This window comes from Mya arenaria, chromosome 8 (assembly GCF_026914265.1).
Source record: "Mya arenaria isolate MELC-2E11 chromosome 8, ASM2691426v1".
Classification (NCBI taxonomy): Eukaryota; Metazoa; Mollusca; class Bivalvia; order Myida; family Myidae; genus Mya; species Mya arenaria.
This window is the reverse complement of record NC_069129.1, coordinates 9,609,510-9,631,253: the sequence shown is the minus strand read 5'-3', so window position 1 is coordinate 9,631,253 and position 21,744 is coordinate 9,609,510. Positions and strand designations below refer to the sequence as shown.

At 34.8% G+C, this 21,744-nt stretch overlaps 2 protein-coding genes across 2 annotated transcripts in view; one reads left to right on the top strand and one right to left on the bottom strand.

Moving 5' to 3' along the window:
- The window catches only part of LOC128243327 (pre-mRNA-splicing factor ATP-dependent RNA helicase PRP16-like), a 48,238-nt gene extending 26,627 nt beyond the window's left edge, over positions 1–21,611 (top strand). Inside the window, exons 21-26 of the mRNA XM_052961031.1 lie at positions 10,523–10,671; positions 12,103–12,157; positions 12,702–12,836; positions 15,172–15,393; positions 15,934–16,052; positions 20,569–21,611. Of these exons, the coding sequence (XP_052816991.1) occupies positions 10,523–10,671; positions 12,103–12,157; positions 12,702–12,836; positions 15,172–15,393; positions 15,934–16,052; positions 20,569–20,650 (762 nt within the window). The 3' untranslated portion in view covers positions 20,651–21,611. The remainder of the gene's footprint in view (positions 1–10,522; positions 10,672–12,102; positions 12,158–12,701; positions 12,837–15,171; positions 15,394–15,933; positions 16,053–20,568) is intronic.
- LOC128243328 (uncharacterized) lies at positions 2,103–4,632 on the bottom strand. The gene is made up of 2 exons (XM_052961032.1): positions 4,305–4,632; positions 2,103–3,099 (listed from the first exon to the last, which is right to left on the bottom strand). The coding sequence occupies exons 1-2, from the start codon at positions 4,313–4,315 to the stop codon at positions 2,259–2,261; spliced, it is 852 nt and encodes a 283-aa protein (XP_052816992.1). The 5' UTR covers positions 4,316–4,632; the 3' UTR covers positions 2,103–2,258.
- Positions 21,612–21,744: the final 133 nt, after the last annotated feature.

Here is a 21,744-nt window from a genome sequence, read left to right as displayed (position 1 = left end):
TGTTATTGCGCTTTGTTAATGTTTGTTGGTATCCTTTGTCAAAAGGCAAAGTTGATACTTTAATTCAGTGGGGGGGATAATGTGACTGCTCTTTTACAATTTACGGTAGCTGTGTTCTACAATGACAACTAGTGTTTGAAAATCGGACTACATTTGCTATCAATCAAATCGAAAAGGACCAAGCACTTCGATTTACTAACAGACAATAATCGAAAGTTCATATTATCAGTAAGAAATACATTCTTTATACATAGTGTCATCATGATCATTTAAATGGTTGAGCCTGGAATCAGTATGTGTGATGCTATAGTCATGCTTTTTGCAACAGTAAGTAAATGTCCATAACATTTTTCTGTCTTTAACTTAACGAAAAAATATAAAAACACAACACATACTTAATAATTGCACATCAATTGCAAAATTATGCACACCGCATCAAGTAAGTTATCTTAGCATTTTATTCATGTAAAAGCATATTATTAAATATCTGTGAACCAGCTTACCATTCATAACCCGTTATATTGAACATTTTATTAGAATATCTTAATTTTATGAAACTTTCACAAAGAAAGTAAATTAGCTTATTACAAACGATACCAAAAAAGGTTTCAAAAACAGAATGCATCGAGCCGGGATCCCCGGTATTTGCATGTAAGACCGGACCCATTGTTAATTTACGGGTATGCCCGCTTTTTATTCTGTAGGCTGCCAAAAATTTAACTATTTGATACATATGTTAAGTGTTTACGCTTATGTCTCCATCAATAGGATCACAAAAGAAAGATTCTGATTAAATCAATTACCGGTAAAAGCCGCTAAAAAAAGTTCCATTTAGTCATTAATTGGTTTTAGTAAGTTGGCCATGCACCAGTTAATGCGTAATTAATGCTTTACTGTAGATAACTTTAAATGTTGAGAAGAAAAACAATTAATCATTTATGCATGGATAAGATCAGAAATACGGACAAGCCTTGTTACTGCCACATGTCCTCAAGTACTTAGGTTACCGTACTCAGATCTTTATTTTACTCTGTATAGTAAGTAGTAGGCGGGTAGTTTTAGATGATGTAGATTATTTGATATCATTGGTTTAAATGTTTTCTCTCTTAGTTTTTAAAAGACAACTTATAAATGTATCATACCATTTATTTTTTTAAACTTATGGGCTGCATCAATCAACTATGTCTCATAAACAGTAGTTCAACAGAAAAGGTAACTGCATGTTTATCAAATTTGCAAGCTAAAATTTTGATTTGATTTCTGGCACACCCAAACTTGAACCAAATTGCTCTATCTGACAATATTTTGTTTTAACGCTCATTTGATACGATGAACCTCATGACTTTACTATGAGAAATAATCTGCTGCTCATTCTTATTAACCAATTTATAATCAAGCTATTACAAAAACATGATAGATTTAATGTTAACATTATCACAAAACTTTTAGAATTATACATTGAAACAGTTGTTGAAACTTGTGACTTTCTCCCAGTAATTCACATTTGTTTTTGTTTATTTGAGTTTATCAAGGCCTGCTCGCGCCCATTGGCTACATTATGGTTTGACCCCGCCATGACGTCATCACAACCTGATCACAAGTTGTGTTCAAATGTCATAAGTGATATGAGATAGAATTGACAGTAATCCGCAGTCAAATTCAGACACTGGATGACTTTAAGAAACAGAGTGTGATAGGAGAGATTCAGGTGCGATACCCTTGCTCTTTGGGAAGAGAACAAATGGTTCCTTTACCTAGAATACAACTTTCCTGGGTTAAACCAGTACCAAGTACACCAATTTTCCAGTACTACACTTTAAATGCAGAGCTTCTGGTACCATATTGTAACGTCTTTCAGTGTGATGAGGTGGGTCATCTCATATTTGTAGGAGTGCCCCTTACTGAATTCCTGATCATTATAAACATATCATGCCTGTGGTGCTTTGGCTTATTGGCAGGCATAGGGAGCCGGGGTGGGGGGGGTGGGCATAAAGATATAACCTTTCAGAGAAATCAAAGGATGTTTTTCTTCTGTTAAGCAAAAAAAAAATCCCATTCACGATACCATGTATAATTATGGGTTCTTAAACTATGTTGACACATTGTTGTTTATCCTTTATTTCAACAGATCTCCTGATACAGCATTCCAATATTTGGACTTTCATAAGTATTTATGCATGTAATTATTACAAGATTAACATTTACTCAACTTTACGGCAGCAGTTTAATGACTTGTAACAAATATGTAAAGAGTGCAGCTACATTCTGATGACATATATTTGTCCCTTGTCTTCCTGTGAATGCTCTCCTTGTGTGATCTGTTGGTGGCTTGACACATCATTGCTGGTTTCACTGTCTGTGTTTTCTGAAGGCTTGTTCAAGTGAGAACCATCAGCTATCTTGGTTGCTGAGTCCCTGTTGGTTTCCCGCAAAGAAGCGGCAACTATGGTAGATTTGGATACAGATTCTGCAGTAAAACCAGGATTGATCTTACCTTTGGCTGGTTTAATACCAGTTTCACTGATTGTGTCAACTGTGCTGTCTATAGCCTTAGCAGTGTGTTTGATGACAGGCTTTTCTTCTACACTTTCATATTCCAGCTTGGAGTATTCCTCACCTTTATGGATCTTTCGGTCCTTGAGGACAATGTATGTCAAGGCAATAGTGCAGGGAAAGAGAAAAATTGTCCCTGCAAGAATGCCTATAACCATCTTCAGATCATTAATTTTCACCTCCTCACACTTCTCAAGCAATGATGTTGTAGCATTTGCAAGAACTTTTAGACATACTGAATTTTTTCCATCAAGTTCTAATGTTAAGACCATATTGGTTTCGGAGTTCAGAAGAACCGGAGACTCAAAGATTAATTTTTCATCATTGTTATAAATCTGAGCGCGGAAGCCATAAACTTGACTTCCTGTTGCATTAAATGACCATTTAATGTTTATTTCGTCTCCTGAGACGTCTACTTCAATCAGAAGTGGGTTGTTGGTTTCGCAATTTCCGCTCCCGGAGCAGCTACCCTGGGCGGTAGGTGCAAATGTTGCAGACAGAGACAGAGCCAGGAGGATAGTCTTGGGAAGCGCCATTCCAGGATGCCTGTGGAATATACACTGCAGTGTTACTGGGTGTCAGCATTATGACTGAACACTATGTGAGGTATTGCAATAGCATTATTATAGAAGAGTCATGGGACTTATATAATGCTAACGGTCAATCAACTATTGTTGATGTTGGTTGAATGTACAAATTAGAGAATTTATATGCTTTACATATGCAATTTTTGGGAATAAGAATAACAAAGGATCATGTGATGATTTTAAACGTCATGATTAGTCAATAATGGCAGAAAAGGAATATAATGTTTATATCTGGCAGTCATAAAAATCATAAATTTGTAAATAATACCGGTATATCTGCCTTGAAAGGAAGCATTTTGAAGATGACACATCATATTAAACCTATTTAAATGCTGTCAAAAGTTTTAAAAGTAATTATTTATTAAGCCCGAAGAGAAACAATTAATTGATCATTAATGGAATGTCGTTTAAAGCTCTAAAAAAACAATTCTTTTATCCTTAAAAGTAACGATTCATTTAGCCCAAAAAGAAACCATTCATTAATCCTAAAATAAAATGATTCGTTAAGCTCGAAAATTAACAATTCATTAATCCTTAAAAATAATGATTCATTTGGCCCGAAAAGAAACAATTCATTAATCCTTAAAAATAACGATTCATTCAGCCTGAAAAGAAACAATTAATTTATCCTTAATGGAATTATTTATTTAGCCTGAAAAGAAACAATTCAGTAATCCTTAAAAGTAATGATTCATTTAGCCCAAAAAGAAACAATTCATTGATCCTAATAAAAGTAACAATTCATAAATCCTTAAAAGTAACGATTCATTAAGCCCAAAAAATAACAACTCATTAATCCTTAAAAGTACCAATTCATTAATCCTTAAAAAATAATGATTCATAAAGCCGGAAAATAATTCACTAATCCATTGATTCATTAATTCTAAAAAATTTATGAATGATTTATAAATCCCTTAAAGTAATGATTCATTAAGCTGTTAATAAAAGTAATGATTTAAAATTATGCCATAAAAAGAACGCTTTGTATATCCCTAAAAGAAATTATTAATTAAGCTCTTTAGAAAATTAATAATAGTAAACTTAAAATGTTTGAGCCATAGATAAGAAATAAGAATATAGAAATATATATAAAAAAATTATATGAAATTATTTTCATATATTTTTATAGTTTTTTTAATGAAAGAGGAAATATGTTTCACTTACTTTAATGTCATGGTAATCCACACCTATTTTCCTTAATGTTCAAATCGTCCAGCGATTTGGTGGTCCAGTTGTGATACTTATGTGTATAAAATTATTTACTCTGTCAATAGAATTACATTGAATTGTTTTTCAATAAACAAAGACTTGTTTACTTTAAATCAAATGCTTTGGTGAGTGGAAAGTAAAGTAAAATATTTATCATCACATTCAAGATCTAGAATTTGTTTACTATCACAACCGATCAGTCCTAAGGCATCGTGGGTGTGAGATTGTAGTTATATACTAGCATGACTAAAAATTGGTGTTGGGTGAACAAAATTTGGGTGGAGTGAAAAATGTTAGTGCTGGGTGCAGAAGAGAGATTTGGTAGTGTTAAAGGATGTATGTCTACCCATCAGCTTGATACCCTGATCAGGTGTTTGATTACAGTAGATGATAAATACTCTACTGTACTATCAAACATTGAGAGTTAATCATTCATAGAGGAGATCTAATGGCTCACTGCTTATCTGGTGAATTTATAGAATTATTTTAATAGGGTCTCAGCAGGACAGGGTGCTGCAGAAAAGGGACAATGTGCTAAGGGAGAAAAGGACACATTTTTATTAAGAACTTGAAGATACACAAAATTGACAGAAGACATTTCGGGTGTGTTTAATTGAAGTAATATTAAATGCCAAATATCATAAATAAAAATTATGTAAATTTGTTTGTATTTATAATCATAGCATAAGTTTTAATCAAAACAAGAGAAGGATTTGACAGCCTTTAGCATTTAATTCTTTGACGACAGAAGAATGCCCAATTAAGCTGCTCCCATGATGATGAGGAATCAAGGGTGCCCAATTAAACTGCTCACATGAGGAACCAAGGGTGCCCAATTAAGCTGCTCCCATGAGGACAGAAAGGTTCCCAATAAAGCTGCTCCCATGAAGACATTAGAGTGCCCAATAAAGCTGCTCCCATGAGGACACAAGGGTGCCCAATTAAGCTGCTCCCATGAGGACAGAAGAGTGCCCAATTAAGCTGCTCCCATGAGGACAGAAAGGTGCCCAATAAAGCTGCTCCCATGAGGACACAAGGGTGCCCAATTAAGCTGCTCCCATGAGGACAGAAGAGTGCCCAATTAAGCTGCTCCCATGAGGACAGAAAAGTGCCCAATAAAGCTGCTCCCATGAGGACAGAAGAGTGCCCAATTAAGCTGCTCCCATGAGGACACAAGGGTGCCCAATTAAGCTGCTCCCATGAGGACAGAAGAGTGCCCAATTAAGCTGCTCCCATGAGGACACAAGGGTGCCCAATTAAGCTGCTCCCATGAGGACAGAAAGTTGCTATTAAATACAACACAGGTTAAAACACCCTTTCATAACTGTTTAGCTTAAACCTTTATATTAATATGTGTTGTCATGCTTGTATATATTTGAATCTTTGAACTGAAAACTAAATTTGTATAATGCTATTTCCAAGTCTACAAAACGCCAACCTAAAACTATTTTTTGAAGTACGTATTTGCTTCTGCCTATAGAAAAACTGTAAAATAATTTGGGGCCCATTTAGTGCCATAGTAAGAAATAAGTCACAGATAAAAAGTATTCCTTCATGCAGATTGATCTGTTGTTGTAACATGCCCATCCTTGATATTGCAGTAAGAATGTACATCATCATCACACAATTAACAAGGGTCATATATAGTTTATCAGAAGACATTGGGTGTAATCTAGTTACCATTTCATTGAATGTGTGACTGTCAATAAATTATGTAGAACACTTTTGCTCAGCATGTTTTCAAAGATGCCTGCATTTCAGAAAAGAGGCTTAGAAAATAGTGCTGTAGGTAAAATTTGTAAATGAAAAGATGTAGTTTTATTACTGTTGTATTGTGTAACAATAACCATTTCAGACCCAGGCTTGTCCTCTCTGACAACCCTAATGAGTCCATAAACCTATATATCTGCATGTTATTAGATCACAAAAACTTATCATTTTATATACTGTATATATTTTATTTGGAATAAAATGTGCAATGAATTTATTATGGCTACACTTTTATTGTACCCAGGGCCAGTATTGATAATACTAAAACTTTATTAGCTTTTCATTATAACAGTATGCTATTCATAGTACTTTTTATTCCCTTGTTTACCTTCCTTATTAAGCTTGAAAAATAAGTAAAACATGTCACAGTGGTTCTTACCAGGCTCACAAAACCATTTTCTTCTCGAGATCCATGTCCTTGATCAGAAACAGTATGTAGTTTCCATTACCTGTCTTGTAATCATGTGCAATTATTTTATTATGCCCCCCTTCGAAGAAGAGGGGTATATTGCTTTGCACATGTCGGTCGGTCGGTAGTTGGTCGGTAGGTCGGTCGGTTTGTTGGTAGACCAAAGCTTGTCCGAGTGATGACTCAACAATACCTTGATCTATTTTCAGCAAACTTGACTAGTAGATGACCCCTATTAATTCAAAGGCATCCAATGTCAATGACAAATCAGCTGTCATTTCAGTCCATGCATATTTCATTCAATTGTCCAAATATTCTTGACAACATGGCGCTCATGGGGGGCATAATGTTTGACAAACAATTTTTGTTTAATTTCATAAGTCATATGAAGGGGCATTAAAATTTTACTATTGTGAATGGGTCTGTCCACCATGCCTGCGTAAAAATATGTATCATTATTTTCTTTTTCTTGCGATGCCCGACAGGGTGTTCTGTGTTCTGGAGTTCCTCATTGTTCATAAAATCAGTAGAACTTTGAATTGTCACCTTTTTACTAACTTACAATGCATCACATGACCTATTGATTTTCTCATTGTTTACGATAGGGTATGACTTTATCATATATGCATGACAGATTCGTGAGTAGGAACTCTATAATTGTGCTGACTTCATCAGAACAATTTGCACTTTTTGGCCTTTAGAGTCAATGTAAGCCTTGTTCATGTTGCACAATCGGAAAATAGACCCACAATAAGACCCACAGGCATGTCTGTCAGGGCAAGCACGTTTAATAGGACATGTACTGTAATGTATTGCATCAAAGCCATCTGAAATTTTTTCATGTAATATTTCATACCCTGAATTGATTTATCTCAATTTACTATATAAGCTGTACAAGTGCATGACAGTTCGAAATGGGAATTTATAGCACATGCGCATTATTCCCCAGTAATAGTCAGATGACATGAATTGAAATCTTAATGATTACGGTAAGAGTTTAATTCAGGTCATCTTACTGACTTAAAATACAATCTCATTGGCTGATACATTGTCAATGCAAAATCTGATGCTGAGATTGTGTATGTGCATGTGAGATGTTGATGTATAGAAGGAAACCCAACCTTGCAGCCATTTCCCTTTCAAATATAAATTTGGTCATTAGTGATTTCATTCTCGATAAAATGTATATACCAGTATGTGTTCCATTTTCGTGCCAGTGTATTTCTTCACTGTATTTAAATTGCATGACCATGCTTCAATGATTCTATTTTTTTCACTGGTACAATTATTTTTTATAAAACAGCGCATTATCAAATGACTCTTTATGTTCTTTTGGTCCCATAAATTAACTTTGGAAGTGGGAAATAAATTCATTTTAGCAGTAACTGTTAATGCCCTACCAGAGAAAGAGTAAACATTGACCTAAGAATAGAATCTCATCTTTACTATTTTAATATTGTGGTGATCAGTTTTGTCGAGCAAGTGTTTACTTCAAGTTCAAAAGTTTTTTCTTCTTTTAATTTATGAATGGCATTCGTGAAAGTTGCACTCTTCATATCTGTGCTGTGTGAAAAGAATATTTTAGTTTCGTGTGGCAATCACATGCGTCTTCAAGTGCATATGCTGAAGTATATTTCTACTAAACATGGTTTTTAATGATGTCTGTTCAAATATAGTTTGAGGCTATAAAATAAGACGGTTATTATTGTCAACTGCAAACAAGAACTTCAGCTCAAGTTTCTTTTCTTGAGATTTCAAAAATACACAAATCACTATTTGTATGAAATTTGAATACAAGTGTGTGCAAATGTGTAATCACTAAAAAATAAATCACTGTTCATGATATATTGAAGACTTACACTCAAATATATGCAACGGTTAAAGACTATTAGTATGTGGTTTAGCATAATTATTTACTTTTAAAAACATACCTTAAATAACCTTAACCTGTTTGAGTGTTCCAATTATATTTTTGAATCCATTTCTACACCCTACCCCCTTCCAACCAGGGCTTCCAAAATTTTGAAATCTCAGTTGGTCCAGGCCTGTCAGTCGGGCATGGTCAAAATCAATCCAGCCCTGTTACCAACTTTCAGTGATGTTAAGTTGACAAATCCAAGTGTTAGCTTCACCAACATCAAGATGCAGTACACCGGTATCTCATTCAGTGACCCATACATAAATAGGTACTTTAAGCAACCTAAATGTGTTATGTGATAATCCACAAGCCACGCCTCCCAGCGCATTTGCAAAAGTGTCATATAATGATACTGTTTCAAACAATTGACCTACCAGGTTAATGTCATTAACAAAGAGTTAAGCTGATTTACTTAAATAAATGTACGAAAAAAAGAAATAAAAAACAAATTGCCACCCTATTGGACAAGATATAATGTTGAACACTAAGTGAGTCTGAAGCTTTGTTATAAAAATGGAGTTTGTATTTGATATCATAGTTTGTATTTGATATCATAGTTTGTATTTGATATCATAGTTTGTATTTGATATCATAGTTTGTATTTGATATTCAGGTATGCTTTAATATTTATACCTTGTTTTCAATTCACTTTTCATAACCAGGTCAATATCATAATATAAAAAAAGGTGGGCTTTCACTATTCAGTAAATGGTTTCGAAATTTGCATATAAATAAGGTACAAGTAGGTTATAAAGAAATAAACCTAAAATGACATCATTCAAGATAATGAAATACAGTGAAATGAAAGAGGAGATATTTAATTTTGACATTACCTGCAGCAGTGGATATAAGGATATTTGAATCATATTAAAAGATGATATACACCCTGGTGCATACCGTAAAATGAAGATGTTCCTACACATTTGCATTTTCAAGTTACCTTGAAGTCATTTGGTGTCTGGTCTCTCAATGGACCTATTTTGTGGGCCTATGCATATTTGTAATTGCTTATGGTTGTTTTACATACCATTAAGTCAGCATTAACTGGGCTTTAAGCGTTTATATGACATGAAATACATGTACAATCATGTAAAATTAACTCAAGGGGCAAATACTTCCTACTATAAATGCAAATACCAATGGGCTTAAATTTGCCTCAGTTGGTATCTTATGTCATATATAGTTGACAAATAAAAACAAAATAAAAGGAAGTTTTTTCTAAAAGGAAGTTTTTTCTATTTTTAAAACACGCTAGTTTCTTAATTTGTTTTTAAAATGAAACAAACATGTAAATGTTTTCTGACAGCATGACATATTTATGCAAGATTCGGGAATGGCTTGATCAGATTTCCTTAAAATTTTCCTGAATTACATAATCTTGCTAGGTAAATATGAGTGATATTTGATACAGATATTGTTATCATATGTTATATTAGCTTTATCACTATGCCTTATACACTTTTCCACACAAACTATTGGTGTTTTTTTTAATTATTCTTTTTCTAGAATGTCATAAAAACATGTCCAAAAAAAATATCTGGGGGCATATAAACGCAACAAACACTGTTTAGTAAAGCAAAAATAAAAATGATAACTTTTTAAGTGTCTTGTGAATGTCTCTTTACTGGCAGGTGCTCAGTGCTAACATACAAATAACACATTTAATCAAACAAATTCATCATTTATTTAGTATTCTTCGTCACATGCTTTCTAAATGGTTAAATCAGATTCCATCAGTCGATTTCATTGGTGGAGACATGAGCATTAATACTAAATAGATAGCCTAGTTGTTGCTAATTTTGTGGGCCAAATCCCAGTCCTGTAATAGAGAGGTTATTTCAATGTAAGTTTCCATGTGGATAGAAATGTTCAAGGTATAAATATATAACTGTTGAAGTCTGGCCAAATAAATATCCACTGGACAGTCAAAATCCTGTCTGTTGAGAATATGCCCTCCATTTCACTACGTTAGTGCTGCTTGGGAATGATATTGTAACGTACAATAGCTCTATAGAAAAGGGTTTTACTTGTTAGGTAACATTAACTACCAACTATATAACATGTTTTAACTTTCAGATCATAGTGTCAATGTTGTCAGTGCCAGCAATATTCTACCGGCCGAAGGGTCGAGAAGACGAGTCAGATGGTGCACGGGAAAAGTTTGCCGTTCCAGAGAGCGATCATCTAACATACCTAAATGTGTACCTTCAGTGGAAACGCAATGGGTAACTCCATGATTATTGTACATGAATAGTCTAGCTTGGTATTTAGCTGGTTTGATTTTTGTCAAGACCACTTGTGGTGTACATTTATTCAGCTTTATTCGATTAAAATTATAAATGTTCACCACTTAAATTTTTTAAGGCAAAGCGTTCCACAAACTTGATGCTATTGATTATTGTTTATTAAGAAAACATAAAAATGTATTGAAGGCAGACAATATGTTAGACGAGAAGAAGCTGATCTGCCTTTTGAAGAAAACAATTTATTGTGATTGGCTAGCCATGGTGTGGTTGTTGGGATAAGCTAACCTTGGCTATAACTAAAAAAACGTTCCAGATATTAAAACGAAACATGGTATACACAAATACAGCGAGGCTAATTGTTCAGTTATGCCTTTTATTGGACTAAAAAACAACTTATGAGTATAGACGTTCGATCTGCGGTGCTCATGTTTCCTATGAGATGCAGGATTAAATGTTATCAAACGTAACATTAAATAATTTGTGATAATGATAAAAAATAGCTTTATTGAATTTATTATTCTTTCATTATAATAGGACATTCTAGGTAGATTTTTATCATCAGTAATATATTATGATAAATTCTTGTTTTCTTTAGAGCAAATAGAGTTACAATGACTAAATGCAATTGTTTTCAGAAGAATTGTGGATGTCTCAATCTGATTGACGTTCATTTGAATAATTACCATCTAAGTAAATGGCTCGTTTAATGTCATTTTAATACCATGTGAATTTAAGAAGCTTTATTATAGTGCATTTATATGCAATTCTTGGCAGTTTAGTGCTGATTAACTTGAGATTTAGTTTATTAAATGTTACTTTAGGAACATTTTAGCTACAAAAATATGTACAGGTTTTTGTCGTTCTTGAAGAAAAAGGGCACATTGTTTTTAACTTGCCGATGTTTGGTTTTTGGGTTGAATGACAAAAATTGACAGTGCTCGACCAATACTTATAGTTCATTGCATTAAACAAGCCAATCACAGTAAATATTTTTTGCACTTTTCTTTGTTTATAAGTCTTTGTGACTTAGTTGATTTATTATAAAGCTGAGACATCACGCTTAATGATCTACTAATTTGAATTTAAGTTCCAAGCCGGTTATAGTCTACTATGAGAAATTAAACAAACTGATTCCAGCAGTTGCTCCCCTTGGAGTAAATTCATTTAATTTGTTATGCATGAACAGTAAACCATTACTTAGAAAATGAAGTCATAGGATCATTAGATGCATGTTGGTAGACCAAGGGTTACACAATGGCCTATAATCTTTTTTGTCAGCAGGGCAAAATCAGTTTCACAGTAGCTGAAACTATTACTCAGATGAAATTTGAACACATGTATAGAGAAATATTAGAATTTAGGAACATCTTTTCGTTTATCATTCCAAACCCTGATTGTTTTTTGTTTCAGGTATTCCAGTTCCTGGGCAAATAACCACTTTATACATATCAAGGCCATGAGAAAGGTAAGGGATGTGACCATTAAATTGGTTGAAGTCCTGTCTTAGGTGATGGTGATTGTATTAAACTGTTAAGTGCCAAGAAACTAGGATCTGGGACCTACTACATCAACAATCAAATGCTCTTTAGAACATTTATGTTAAATGCTTTTTTTTTATCAATTTACTACCTTATTGATTAAAAATATTGATTTACTAATAATTGTTTTCCCATGGTCATTCTGTGTATAAAGATGGGAATTGTTCATGGGGTTGCCAAGTTCTCCAAATGCTACCTGTATCCTTCCTTTAAAGCAGGTATCTCAATGTAGATAGTGGAGCGACTCTACAGCCATGTGTGCAATATATGAAATATATTCCATCTGCTGAAGTAAACTTTTGTTCTTTTTATTCTATGCTTAAAAATTAAATTAAATGACGTCAAATTATTTTTTTTATCTGAAAAAATCAAATTGAATAATATTTTAATGTTATTAACATTTTTGTGTCATGTAATTTAGTGGTAAATCACTGAATAGCATAAAATTATTATGTATGCCTACATTACTAGGTGCGGGAGGTAAGACAGCAGCTGAAGGAGATAATGGATCAACAGAAGATGGAGCTGATCTCTTGCGGGAACGAGTGGGACATTGTACGCAAGTGTATCTGCTCTGCATACTTCCAACAGGCCGCGAGAATCAAGGTACGGTCATCATAATGATAATAAAATTTGCAATGATTGTAAAACAAAATATGACAACATTTACCTAGCGTGATTGTTGGCAACATTTACAACATAAGCCTATCCTGCCTGTTGGGAACATTTACAACATAGGCCAATCCTGCCTGTTGGGAACATTTACAACATAGGCCTATCCTGCCTGTTGGGAACATTTACAACATAAGCCAATCTTGCCTGTTGGGAAATTTACAACATAGGCAAATCTTGCCTGTTGGGAACATTTACAACATAAGCCTATCATGCCTGTTGGGAACATTTACAACATAGGCAAATCTTGCCTGTTGGGAACATTTACAACATAGGCAAATCTTGCCTGTTGGGAACATTTACAACATAGGCCTATCCTGCCTGTTGGCAACATTTACAACATAGGCCTATCCTGCCTGATGGGAAAATGTACAACATAAGCCTATCATGCCTGTTGGAAACATTTACAACATAAGCCTATCCTGCATGTTGGGAACATTTACAACATAAGCATATCCTGCCTGTTGGGTACATTTACAACATAAGCCAATCATGCCTGTTGGGAAATTTACAACATAAGCCAATCATGCCTGTTGGGAACATTTACAACATAAGCCTATCATGCCTGTTGGGAACATTTACAACATAAGCCTATCCTGCATGTTGGGAACATTTACAACATAAGCAGTTCCTGCCTGTTGGGAACATTTACAACATAAGCCAATCATGCCTGTTGGGAAATTTACAACATAAGCCAATCATGCCTGTTGGGAACATTTACAACATAAGCCTATCATGCCTGTTGGGAACATTTACAACATAATCCAATCATGCCTGTTGGGAACATTTACAACATAAGCCTATCCTGCCTGTTGGGAACATTTACAACATAAGCCTATCATGCCTGTTGTCAACATTTACAACATAGGCCTATCCTGCCTGTTGGCAACATTTACAACATAAGCCAATCTTGCCTGTTGGGAAATTTACAACATAAGCCAATCTTGCCTGTTGGGAACATTTACAACATAAGCCTATCATGCCTGTTGGGAACATTTACAACATAAGCCAATCATGCCTGTTGGGAACATTTACAACATAAGCCTATCCTGCCTGTTGGGAACATTTACAACATAGGCCTATCCTGCCTGTTGGGAACATTTACAACATAAGCCTATCATGCCTGTTGTCAACATTTACAACATAGGCCTATCCTGCCTGTTGGGAACATTTACAACATAAGCCTATCATGCCTGTTGGGAAAATTTACAACATAAGCCAATCATGCCTGTTGGGAACATTTACAACATAGGCCTATCCTGCCTGTTGGGAACATTTACAACATAAGCCAATCATGCCTGTTGGGAACATTTACAACATAAGCCAATCATGCCTGTTGGGAACATTTACAACATAGGCCTATCATGCCTGTTGTCAACATTTACAACATAGGCCTATCCTGCCTGTTGGGAACATTTACAACATAAGCCAATCATGCCTGTTGGGAACATTTACAACATAAGCCAATCTTGCCTGTTGGAAACATTTACAACATAAGCCAATCCTGCCTGTTGGGAACATTTACAACATAGGCCTATCATGCCTGTTATCAACATTTACAACATAGGCTTATCCTGCCTGTTGGGAACATTTACAACATAAGCCTATCATGCCTGTTGGGAAAATTTACAACATAAGCCAATCATGCCTGTTGGGAACATTTACAACATAAGCCTATCATGCCTGTTGGGAACATTTACAACATAGGCCTATCATGCCTGTTGGGAACATTTACAACATAAGCCAATCATGCCTGTTGGAAACATTTACAACATAAGCCAATCATGCCTGTTGGGAACATTTACAACATAAGCCAATCATGCCTGTTGGGAACATTTACAACATAAGCCTATCCTGCCTGTTGGGAACATTTACAACATAGGCCTATCCTGCCTGTTGGCAACATTTACAACATAGGCCTATCCTGCCTGTTGGCAACATTTACAACATAAGCCTATCCTGCCTGTTTGGAACATTTACAACATAAGCCTATCCTGCCTGTTGGCAACATTTACAACATAAGCCTATCCTGCCTGTTGGCAACATTTACAACATAGGCCAATCCTGCCTGTTGGGAACATTTACAACATAAGCCTATCATGCCTGTTGTCAACATTTACAACATAGGCCTATCCTGCCTGTTGGGAACATTTACAACATAAGCCTATCCTGCCTATTTGGAACATTGACAGTATTACTCTATCATGCTTGTTGGCAACATATTATGCAAGATTACGGAATGGCTACTCAATTGTTTAATCTGTTGCAGGGTCTGGGCGAGTATGTAAACACACGTACAGGAATGCCGTGTCATCTTCACCCCACAAGTGCGCTGTTTGGCATGGGCTACACGCCAGACTACATTGTATATCACGAGTTGGTCATGACATCGAAGGAGTACATGCAGTGTGTAACATCAGTCGATGGCCACTGGCTGGCAGACCTTGGCCCCATGTTCTACAGTGTGAAGGATGCATCAAAGACAAGACAGGTTTATGGAGCTTTGATATGTTTTCCGTTTAAGGTCTTGGATTAACTGGTTTTCAATGAAAATAAACGCTAAGTGGGAAAAAGAGCCAGAATTGTTCACTGAATATTTTCATATACTCATTTAATCTGTTTGTAAATATTTCCTATATATTTGCGTTGTTCATTGCTTTTTGCATGAACTTGAGAATAAAGAATGGGCTTTGATCATACTTTAACCAGCTTGCCATTGTCTGTATCATATAAACATTCTGTCTGTATATATGTTCATTCCATATTGATTATCTGGGGTCTTGTTCATGCCTTTGTTAACTATAAAATGCTTATTCAGACTCAAAACTTCAAGCACTTCTCTGTAAATGTCATCTCTGTTGCCTGTTTTATTTTTAACTATCCAATACTAACTGATTAAAGTGATGGTACTTAGCATATCTTATCTAGATTAGGGGGCATTTGACTGTTTTTTTCTAGCAAAGAGATTTGTCAAGGCCTTTCCAGTCCCCATGGACAAGTTACCTGTACCTTTCTTATGTGATTTCCACAGGAGCGTCGACAGCAGACAGAGGAGGAGATGGGAGTCATGGAGGACGAGATGAGGAAGGCTCAGGATCTGATAAAGCTACGTAAGGAGCAGGCAGACAGTCAAGTCACTGCCTCCAAGAGGTAAGGCTTCAACAAGAGGGCTGCAGAACAAACACAAACACTCATCTGTTGACGTTGGTTTTTAAAATTAGGTTGACAACAATGCAGAAAGGTTCACAACAATGCAGATCAGGTTCACAACAATGCAGATCAGGTTTAGCAACAACACAGATTGGATTAGCAACAACGCACATAAGGTTAACAACACCACATATTAAGTTAAAAACAACACATATTAAATTCAAAATAGCATATATTTTGTTGACAACAACTCATATAAGGTTGACAACAACTCATATAAGGTTCACAACAATACATATAAGGTTGACAACAACTCATATAAGGTTCACAACAATACATATAAGGTTGACAACAACTCATATAAGGTTCACAACAATACATATAAGGTTGACATCAACACATATTAGGTTTACAACAACACATATTAGGTTGGCAACAACACATATTAGGTTTACATCAACACATATTAGGTTTACAACAACACATATAAAGTTGACAACAACACATATTAGGTTGACAACAACGCATATTAGGTTCACAACAACACATATAAGGCAGACAATGCGAATGTCCGTCTGACAGTCAGACATGTCCGGTATATTTCTATTTTGACCGACGAAACTTTTGTTTTGGTCGGTCAGAATGTCCGGTGAAAAATTACAGTCAGCACCGTTTAATTTTTGGAAAATTTACTTTCAGTTTCTAAATAAATGTTCAGAGTTATTTTTAACTATTATATCATGATTATTCAGAGTATTGTTCGGAAATAACAAAATTCTGATGTATATTTTTTGGCCAAGTAGCACCCGGCAATCGTGTTATATTAAATATGATGATGAATATACTGAGCTGACACTCTTTCCGCTCTGTTTAACATTGCGAATGACAACAACTCTACTTTCGTTTTTGCATAAATGTTGTGCCTGAGTTTGACTTGTAGTACAATTCGTTATATTTTATAACCGTACTGTATCTTTAATTTAAAGATGAATTAAAAGAGTATGATCTAGCTGCTCCATAGGAAGACAAAACGGATATGAGTTTTTAAGGGGGCAAGGGAGGAAAAAAATATTACTTAAGATCCGAAATATTGATTTTTTGACCTGATGTTTAGCTCCTTTTTTGTTATTCACAAAACTTAATACATTTTGTAGTCAGGACACATCTAACCAAGAAAATCTAAAGCTGTAATAATGGGGAGTTACAAAACTTATTTAAATAAGAGGTTAAAAACAATGTTTAGGCTGATGTAACTGAATATTGTTTGTAACATTGTGACAGGTAAATATTTGGTGCGACAAGTAAACTTTCAGTGTTTGCCTGTCACAATGTCCTGTGAAGGAAAAAATGTTTTCGCTTTGTCTGATAAGGTTAACAACAACACATAGTAGGTTTACAACAACACATATAAGGTTGACAACAATGCATATTAGGTTGACAGCAACACATATAAGGTTCACAACAACACATATTAGGTTGACAACAACACATAAAAGGTTGACAACAACCCATATTAAATTCACATAAAAACATATTTGGTTCACAACAACACATATTAGGTTCACAACAACACATTCGGTTCACAACAACGCATATTTAATTCACATCAACACATATAAGGTTGACAACAAACTATATTAGGTTTACAACAACACATATAAGGTTGACAACAACACATAAAAGGTTGACAACAACATATATAAGGTTGACAACAACACATAAAAGGTTGACAACAACCCATATTTAATTCACATAAACACATATTTGGTTCACAACAACACATATTAGGTTTACATCAACACATATTAGGTTGACAACAACACATATTAGGTTTACATCAACACATATTAGGTTTACAACAACACATATTAGGTTTACAACAACACATATTAGGTTGACATCAACACATATTAGGTTTACATCAACACATATTAGGTTGGCAACAACACATATTAGGTTTACAACAACACATATTAGGTTAACAAGGCTTACAACAACACATATTAGGTTTACAACAACACATAAAAGGTTGACAACAACACATATAAGGTTGACAACAACACATAAAAGGTTGACAACAACCCATATTTAATTCACATAAACACATATTTGGTTCACAACAACACATATTAGGTTTACAACAACACATATAAGGTTGACAACAACACATATTAGGTTGACAACAACACATATTAGGTTTACATCAACACATATTAGGTTTACATCAACACATATTAGGTTTACAACAACACATATTAGGTTGACAACAACACATATTAGGTTTACAACAACACATATTAGGTTTACAACAACACATATTAGGTTAACAAGGCTTACAATAACACATATAAGGTTTACAACAACACATAAAAGGTTGACAACAACACATATAAGGTTGACAACAACACATAACAGGTTGACAACAACCCATATTTAATTCACATAAACACATATTTGGTTCACAACAACACATATTAGGTTTGCAACAACACATATTAGGTTTACAACAACACATATTAGGTTGACAACAACACATATTTGGTTCACAACAACACATATTAGGTTGACAACAACACATATAAGGTTGACAACAACACATAAAAGGTTGACAACAACCCATATTTAATTCACATAAACACATATTTGGTTCACAACAACACATATTAGGTTTACAACAACACATATAAGGTTGACAACAACACATATTAGGTTGACAACAACACATATTAGGTTGACATCAACACATATTAGGTTTACAACAACACATATTAGGTTGACAACAACACATATTAGGTTGACAACAACACATATAAGGTTGACAACAACACATATTAGGTTTACAACAACACATATTAGGTTTACAACAACACATATTAGGTTTACAACAACACATATAAGGTTGACAACAACCTATATAAGGTTTACAACAACACATATAAGGTTGATAACAACCTATACAATGTTTACAACAACACATATAAGGTTTACAACAATACATATTAGGTTTACAACAACACATATTAGGTTTACAACAACACATATAAGGTTGACAACAACACATATAAGGTTGACAACAACACATATTAGGTTTACAACAACACATATTAGGTTTACAACAACACATATTAGGTTTACAACAACACATATTAGGTTTACAACAACACATATTAGGTTAACAAGGCTTACAACAACACATATTAGGTTTACAACAACACATATTAGGCTTACAACAACACATATTAGGCTTACAACAACACATATTAGGTTCACAACAACACATATTAGGTTAACAACAACACATATTAGGTTCATAACAAGCAAATTTGGTTCACAACAATGCAGATTATGTATGCCCAGATTAGGTTCACAACAATGCAGATTATGTATGCCCAGATTAGGTTCACAACAATGCAGATTATGTATGGGCAGATTAGGTTCACAACAATGCAGATTATGTATGCCCAGATTAGGTTCACAACAATGCAGATTATGTATGGGCTGATTAGGTTCACAACAATGCAGATTATGTATGCCCAGATTAGGTTCACAACAATGCAGATTATGTATGCCCAGATTAGGTTCACAACAATGCAGATTATGTATGGGCTGATTATGTTCACAACAATGCAGATTATGTATGGGCTGATTAGGTTCACAACAATGCAGATTATGAATGGGCTGATTAGGTTCACAACAATGCAGATTATGTATGGGCTGATCAGATCCATTACAATGCAGATTATGTATGGGCAGATTTGGTTCACAACAATGCAGATTATGTATGGGCCGATCAGGTTCACAACAATGCAGATTATGTATGGGCCGATTAGGTTCACAACAATGCAGATTATGTATGGGCAGATTTGGTTTACAACAATGCAGATTATGTATGGGCAGATTAGGTTCACAACAATGCAGATTATGTATAGGCAGATTAGGTTCACAACAATGCAGATTATGTATGGGCTGATTAGGTTCACAACAATGCAGATTATGTATGCCCAGATTAGGTTCACAACAATGCAGATTATGTATGGGCCGATTAGGTTCACAACAATGCAGATTATGTATGGGCAGATTAGGTTCACAACAATGCAGATTATGTATGCCCAGATTAGGTTCACAACAATGCAGATTATGTATGGGCCGATTAGGTTTACAGCAATGCAGATTATGTATGGGCCGATTAGATTCACAACAAGGCTACCACATTTACTATAAAATCATTCTTGTTTGAAATGCATTTCTGACCTAGCTGACAGTGTCTTAGAGTGTATTTAACATGTCATCTCTTGTTGGTAACATTGCTGCATAGAAATAAAACCTTATTCTTGATTGAGCCTTGTGCAAGGTACATTAATAAAAATCTGAACTTGTATTCAGTATTTAGAAAAAAAAATCTGACATTGCTAGGTAAAAAGTTCACACATTCTGTAAATAAATTTTTGTTTCATCTAGTGAGCATATTGTTTTTTACAACAGCTTATTGAATGATCAACAAATTGTGTATTTTCAGGTCACATATCATCACTCCTGGACGAAGGGAGCCTGGCACCCCAGCGATGACCCCCCGACGGACACCGAAATTTGGAATCTGAATGGCAATAGCTGTCATTTGTTGGGCATGGTTATAAGAAAATGGAGGGCAGTTGTATATCCCTACAGGAGATGAATTAATCACCAAGGCAGGTCCTCGATCTGAGGCTCGTCCATTCTGGCCTTGGTCATTACTGAAAGGGACAACTACCTTTATATACAGGGTTGATTACTTCTCCAATGTGCAGATTTTATTTTTGGACTCTGAAATTGGAATCTTCGGGACCATGCTCGTTATTGGTTGAAATTGTGGACAGAACTGCCATTCACCGATGTGCCCTCAATGTACGAAGGAAATGACTGGTCATGTAGCCAAAAGTGGACCGTCGTTATGGACAATCAGCAGAACAGTTCAACACAAATGACATAACAACCTGCCACCCTGATTTTAATGTTCCAAACTGTGTAAGCAATAAAACTCTTGGTCAAACTATATGTATGTTGAATAGCAAGAATGAAGGTATCTGATTAAGCATCATGTCCATCAAGTCATTAACAAGATTAGTTTATGTCAGCTTAACATGGTACATAATCTCTCAACTTCAAGATTCCATTAGAATGTTGATTTGTCTGAGACAGATGCTAATAATGCCTTTGTTATGTCGCTGTTAGAGACATTATGGGATGTCGCAACTAATCACCGCTTATTTCTATAAAATTATGTTTTCCGTTTAAAATTGATGGCTCCAACTTAATATATTAAAAGCTGTTAAATGACTAAATTTGTAGCAAACCGTTAGATATTCACAGCGGTGATAATGAGGTTTCTTCATTGAACTTCAATATATACAATGTATATTCTGGCTTTCTGGAAATGATTCAGAAGTCTATAGATCATTAATTGTATACATGATTGAATGAGTTATCAAAATTACTTTGAGTGTTTGTAAAATTAATACAAGGACACACTATGTTTATGTCTCATGGATTCTATCTGTGATCAATAAAAAGATCACAATTTTATTGTTGTATATGTTTATTGTCATCTGGGTCAGTACCTAGGGCTGACCACACTTCTGGGTAAAGCTATACAGTCGAGATTGAGGAAGTAGTTGAATTAGAATGTCATGGGGGGTAACTCTGATGATGTCATAAT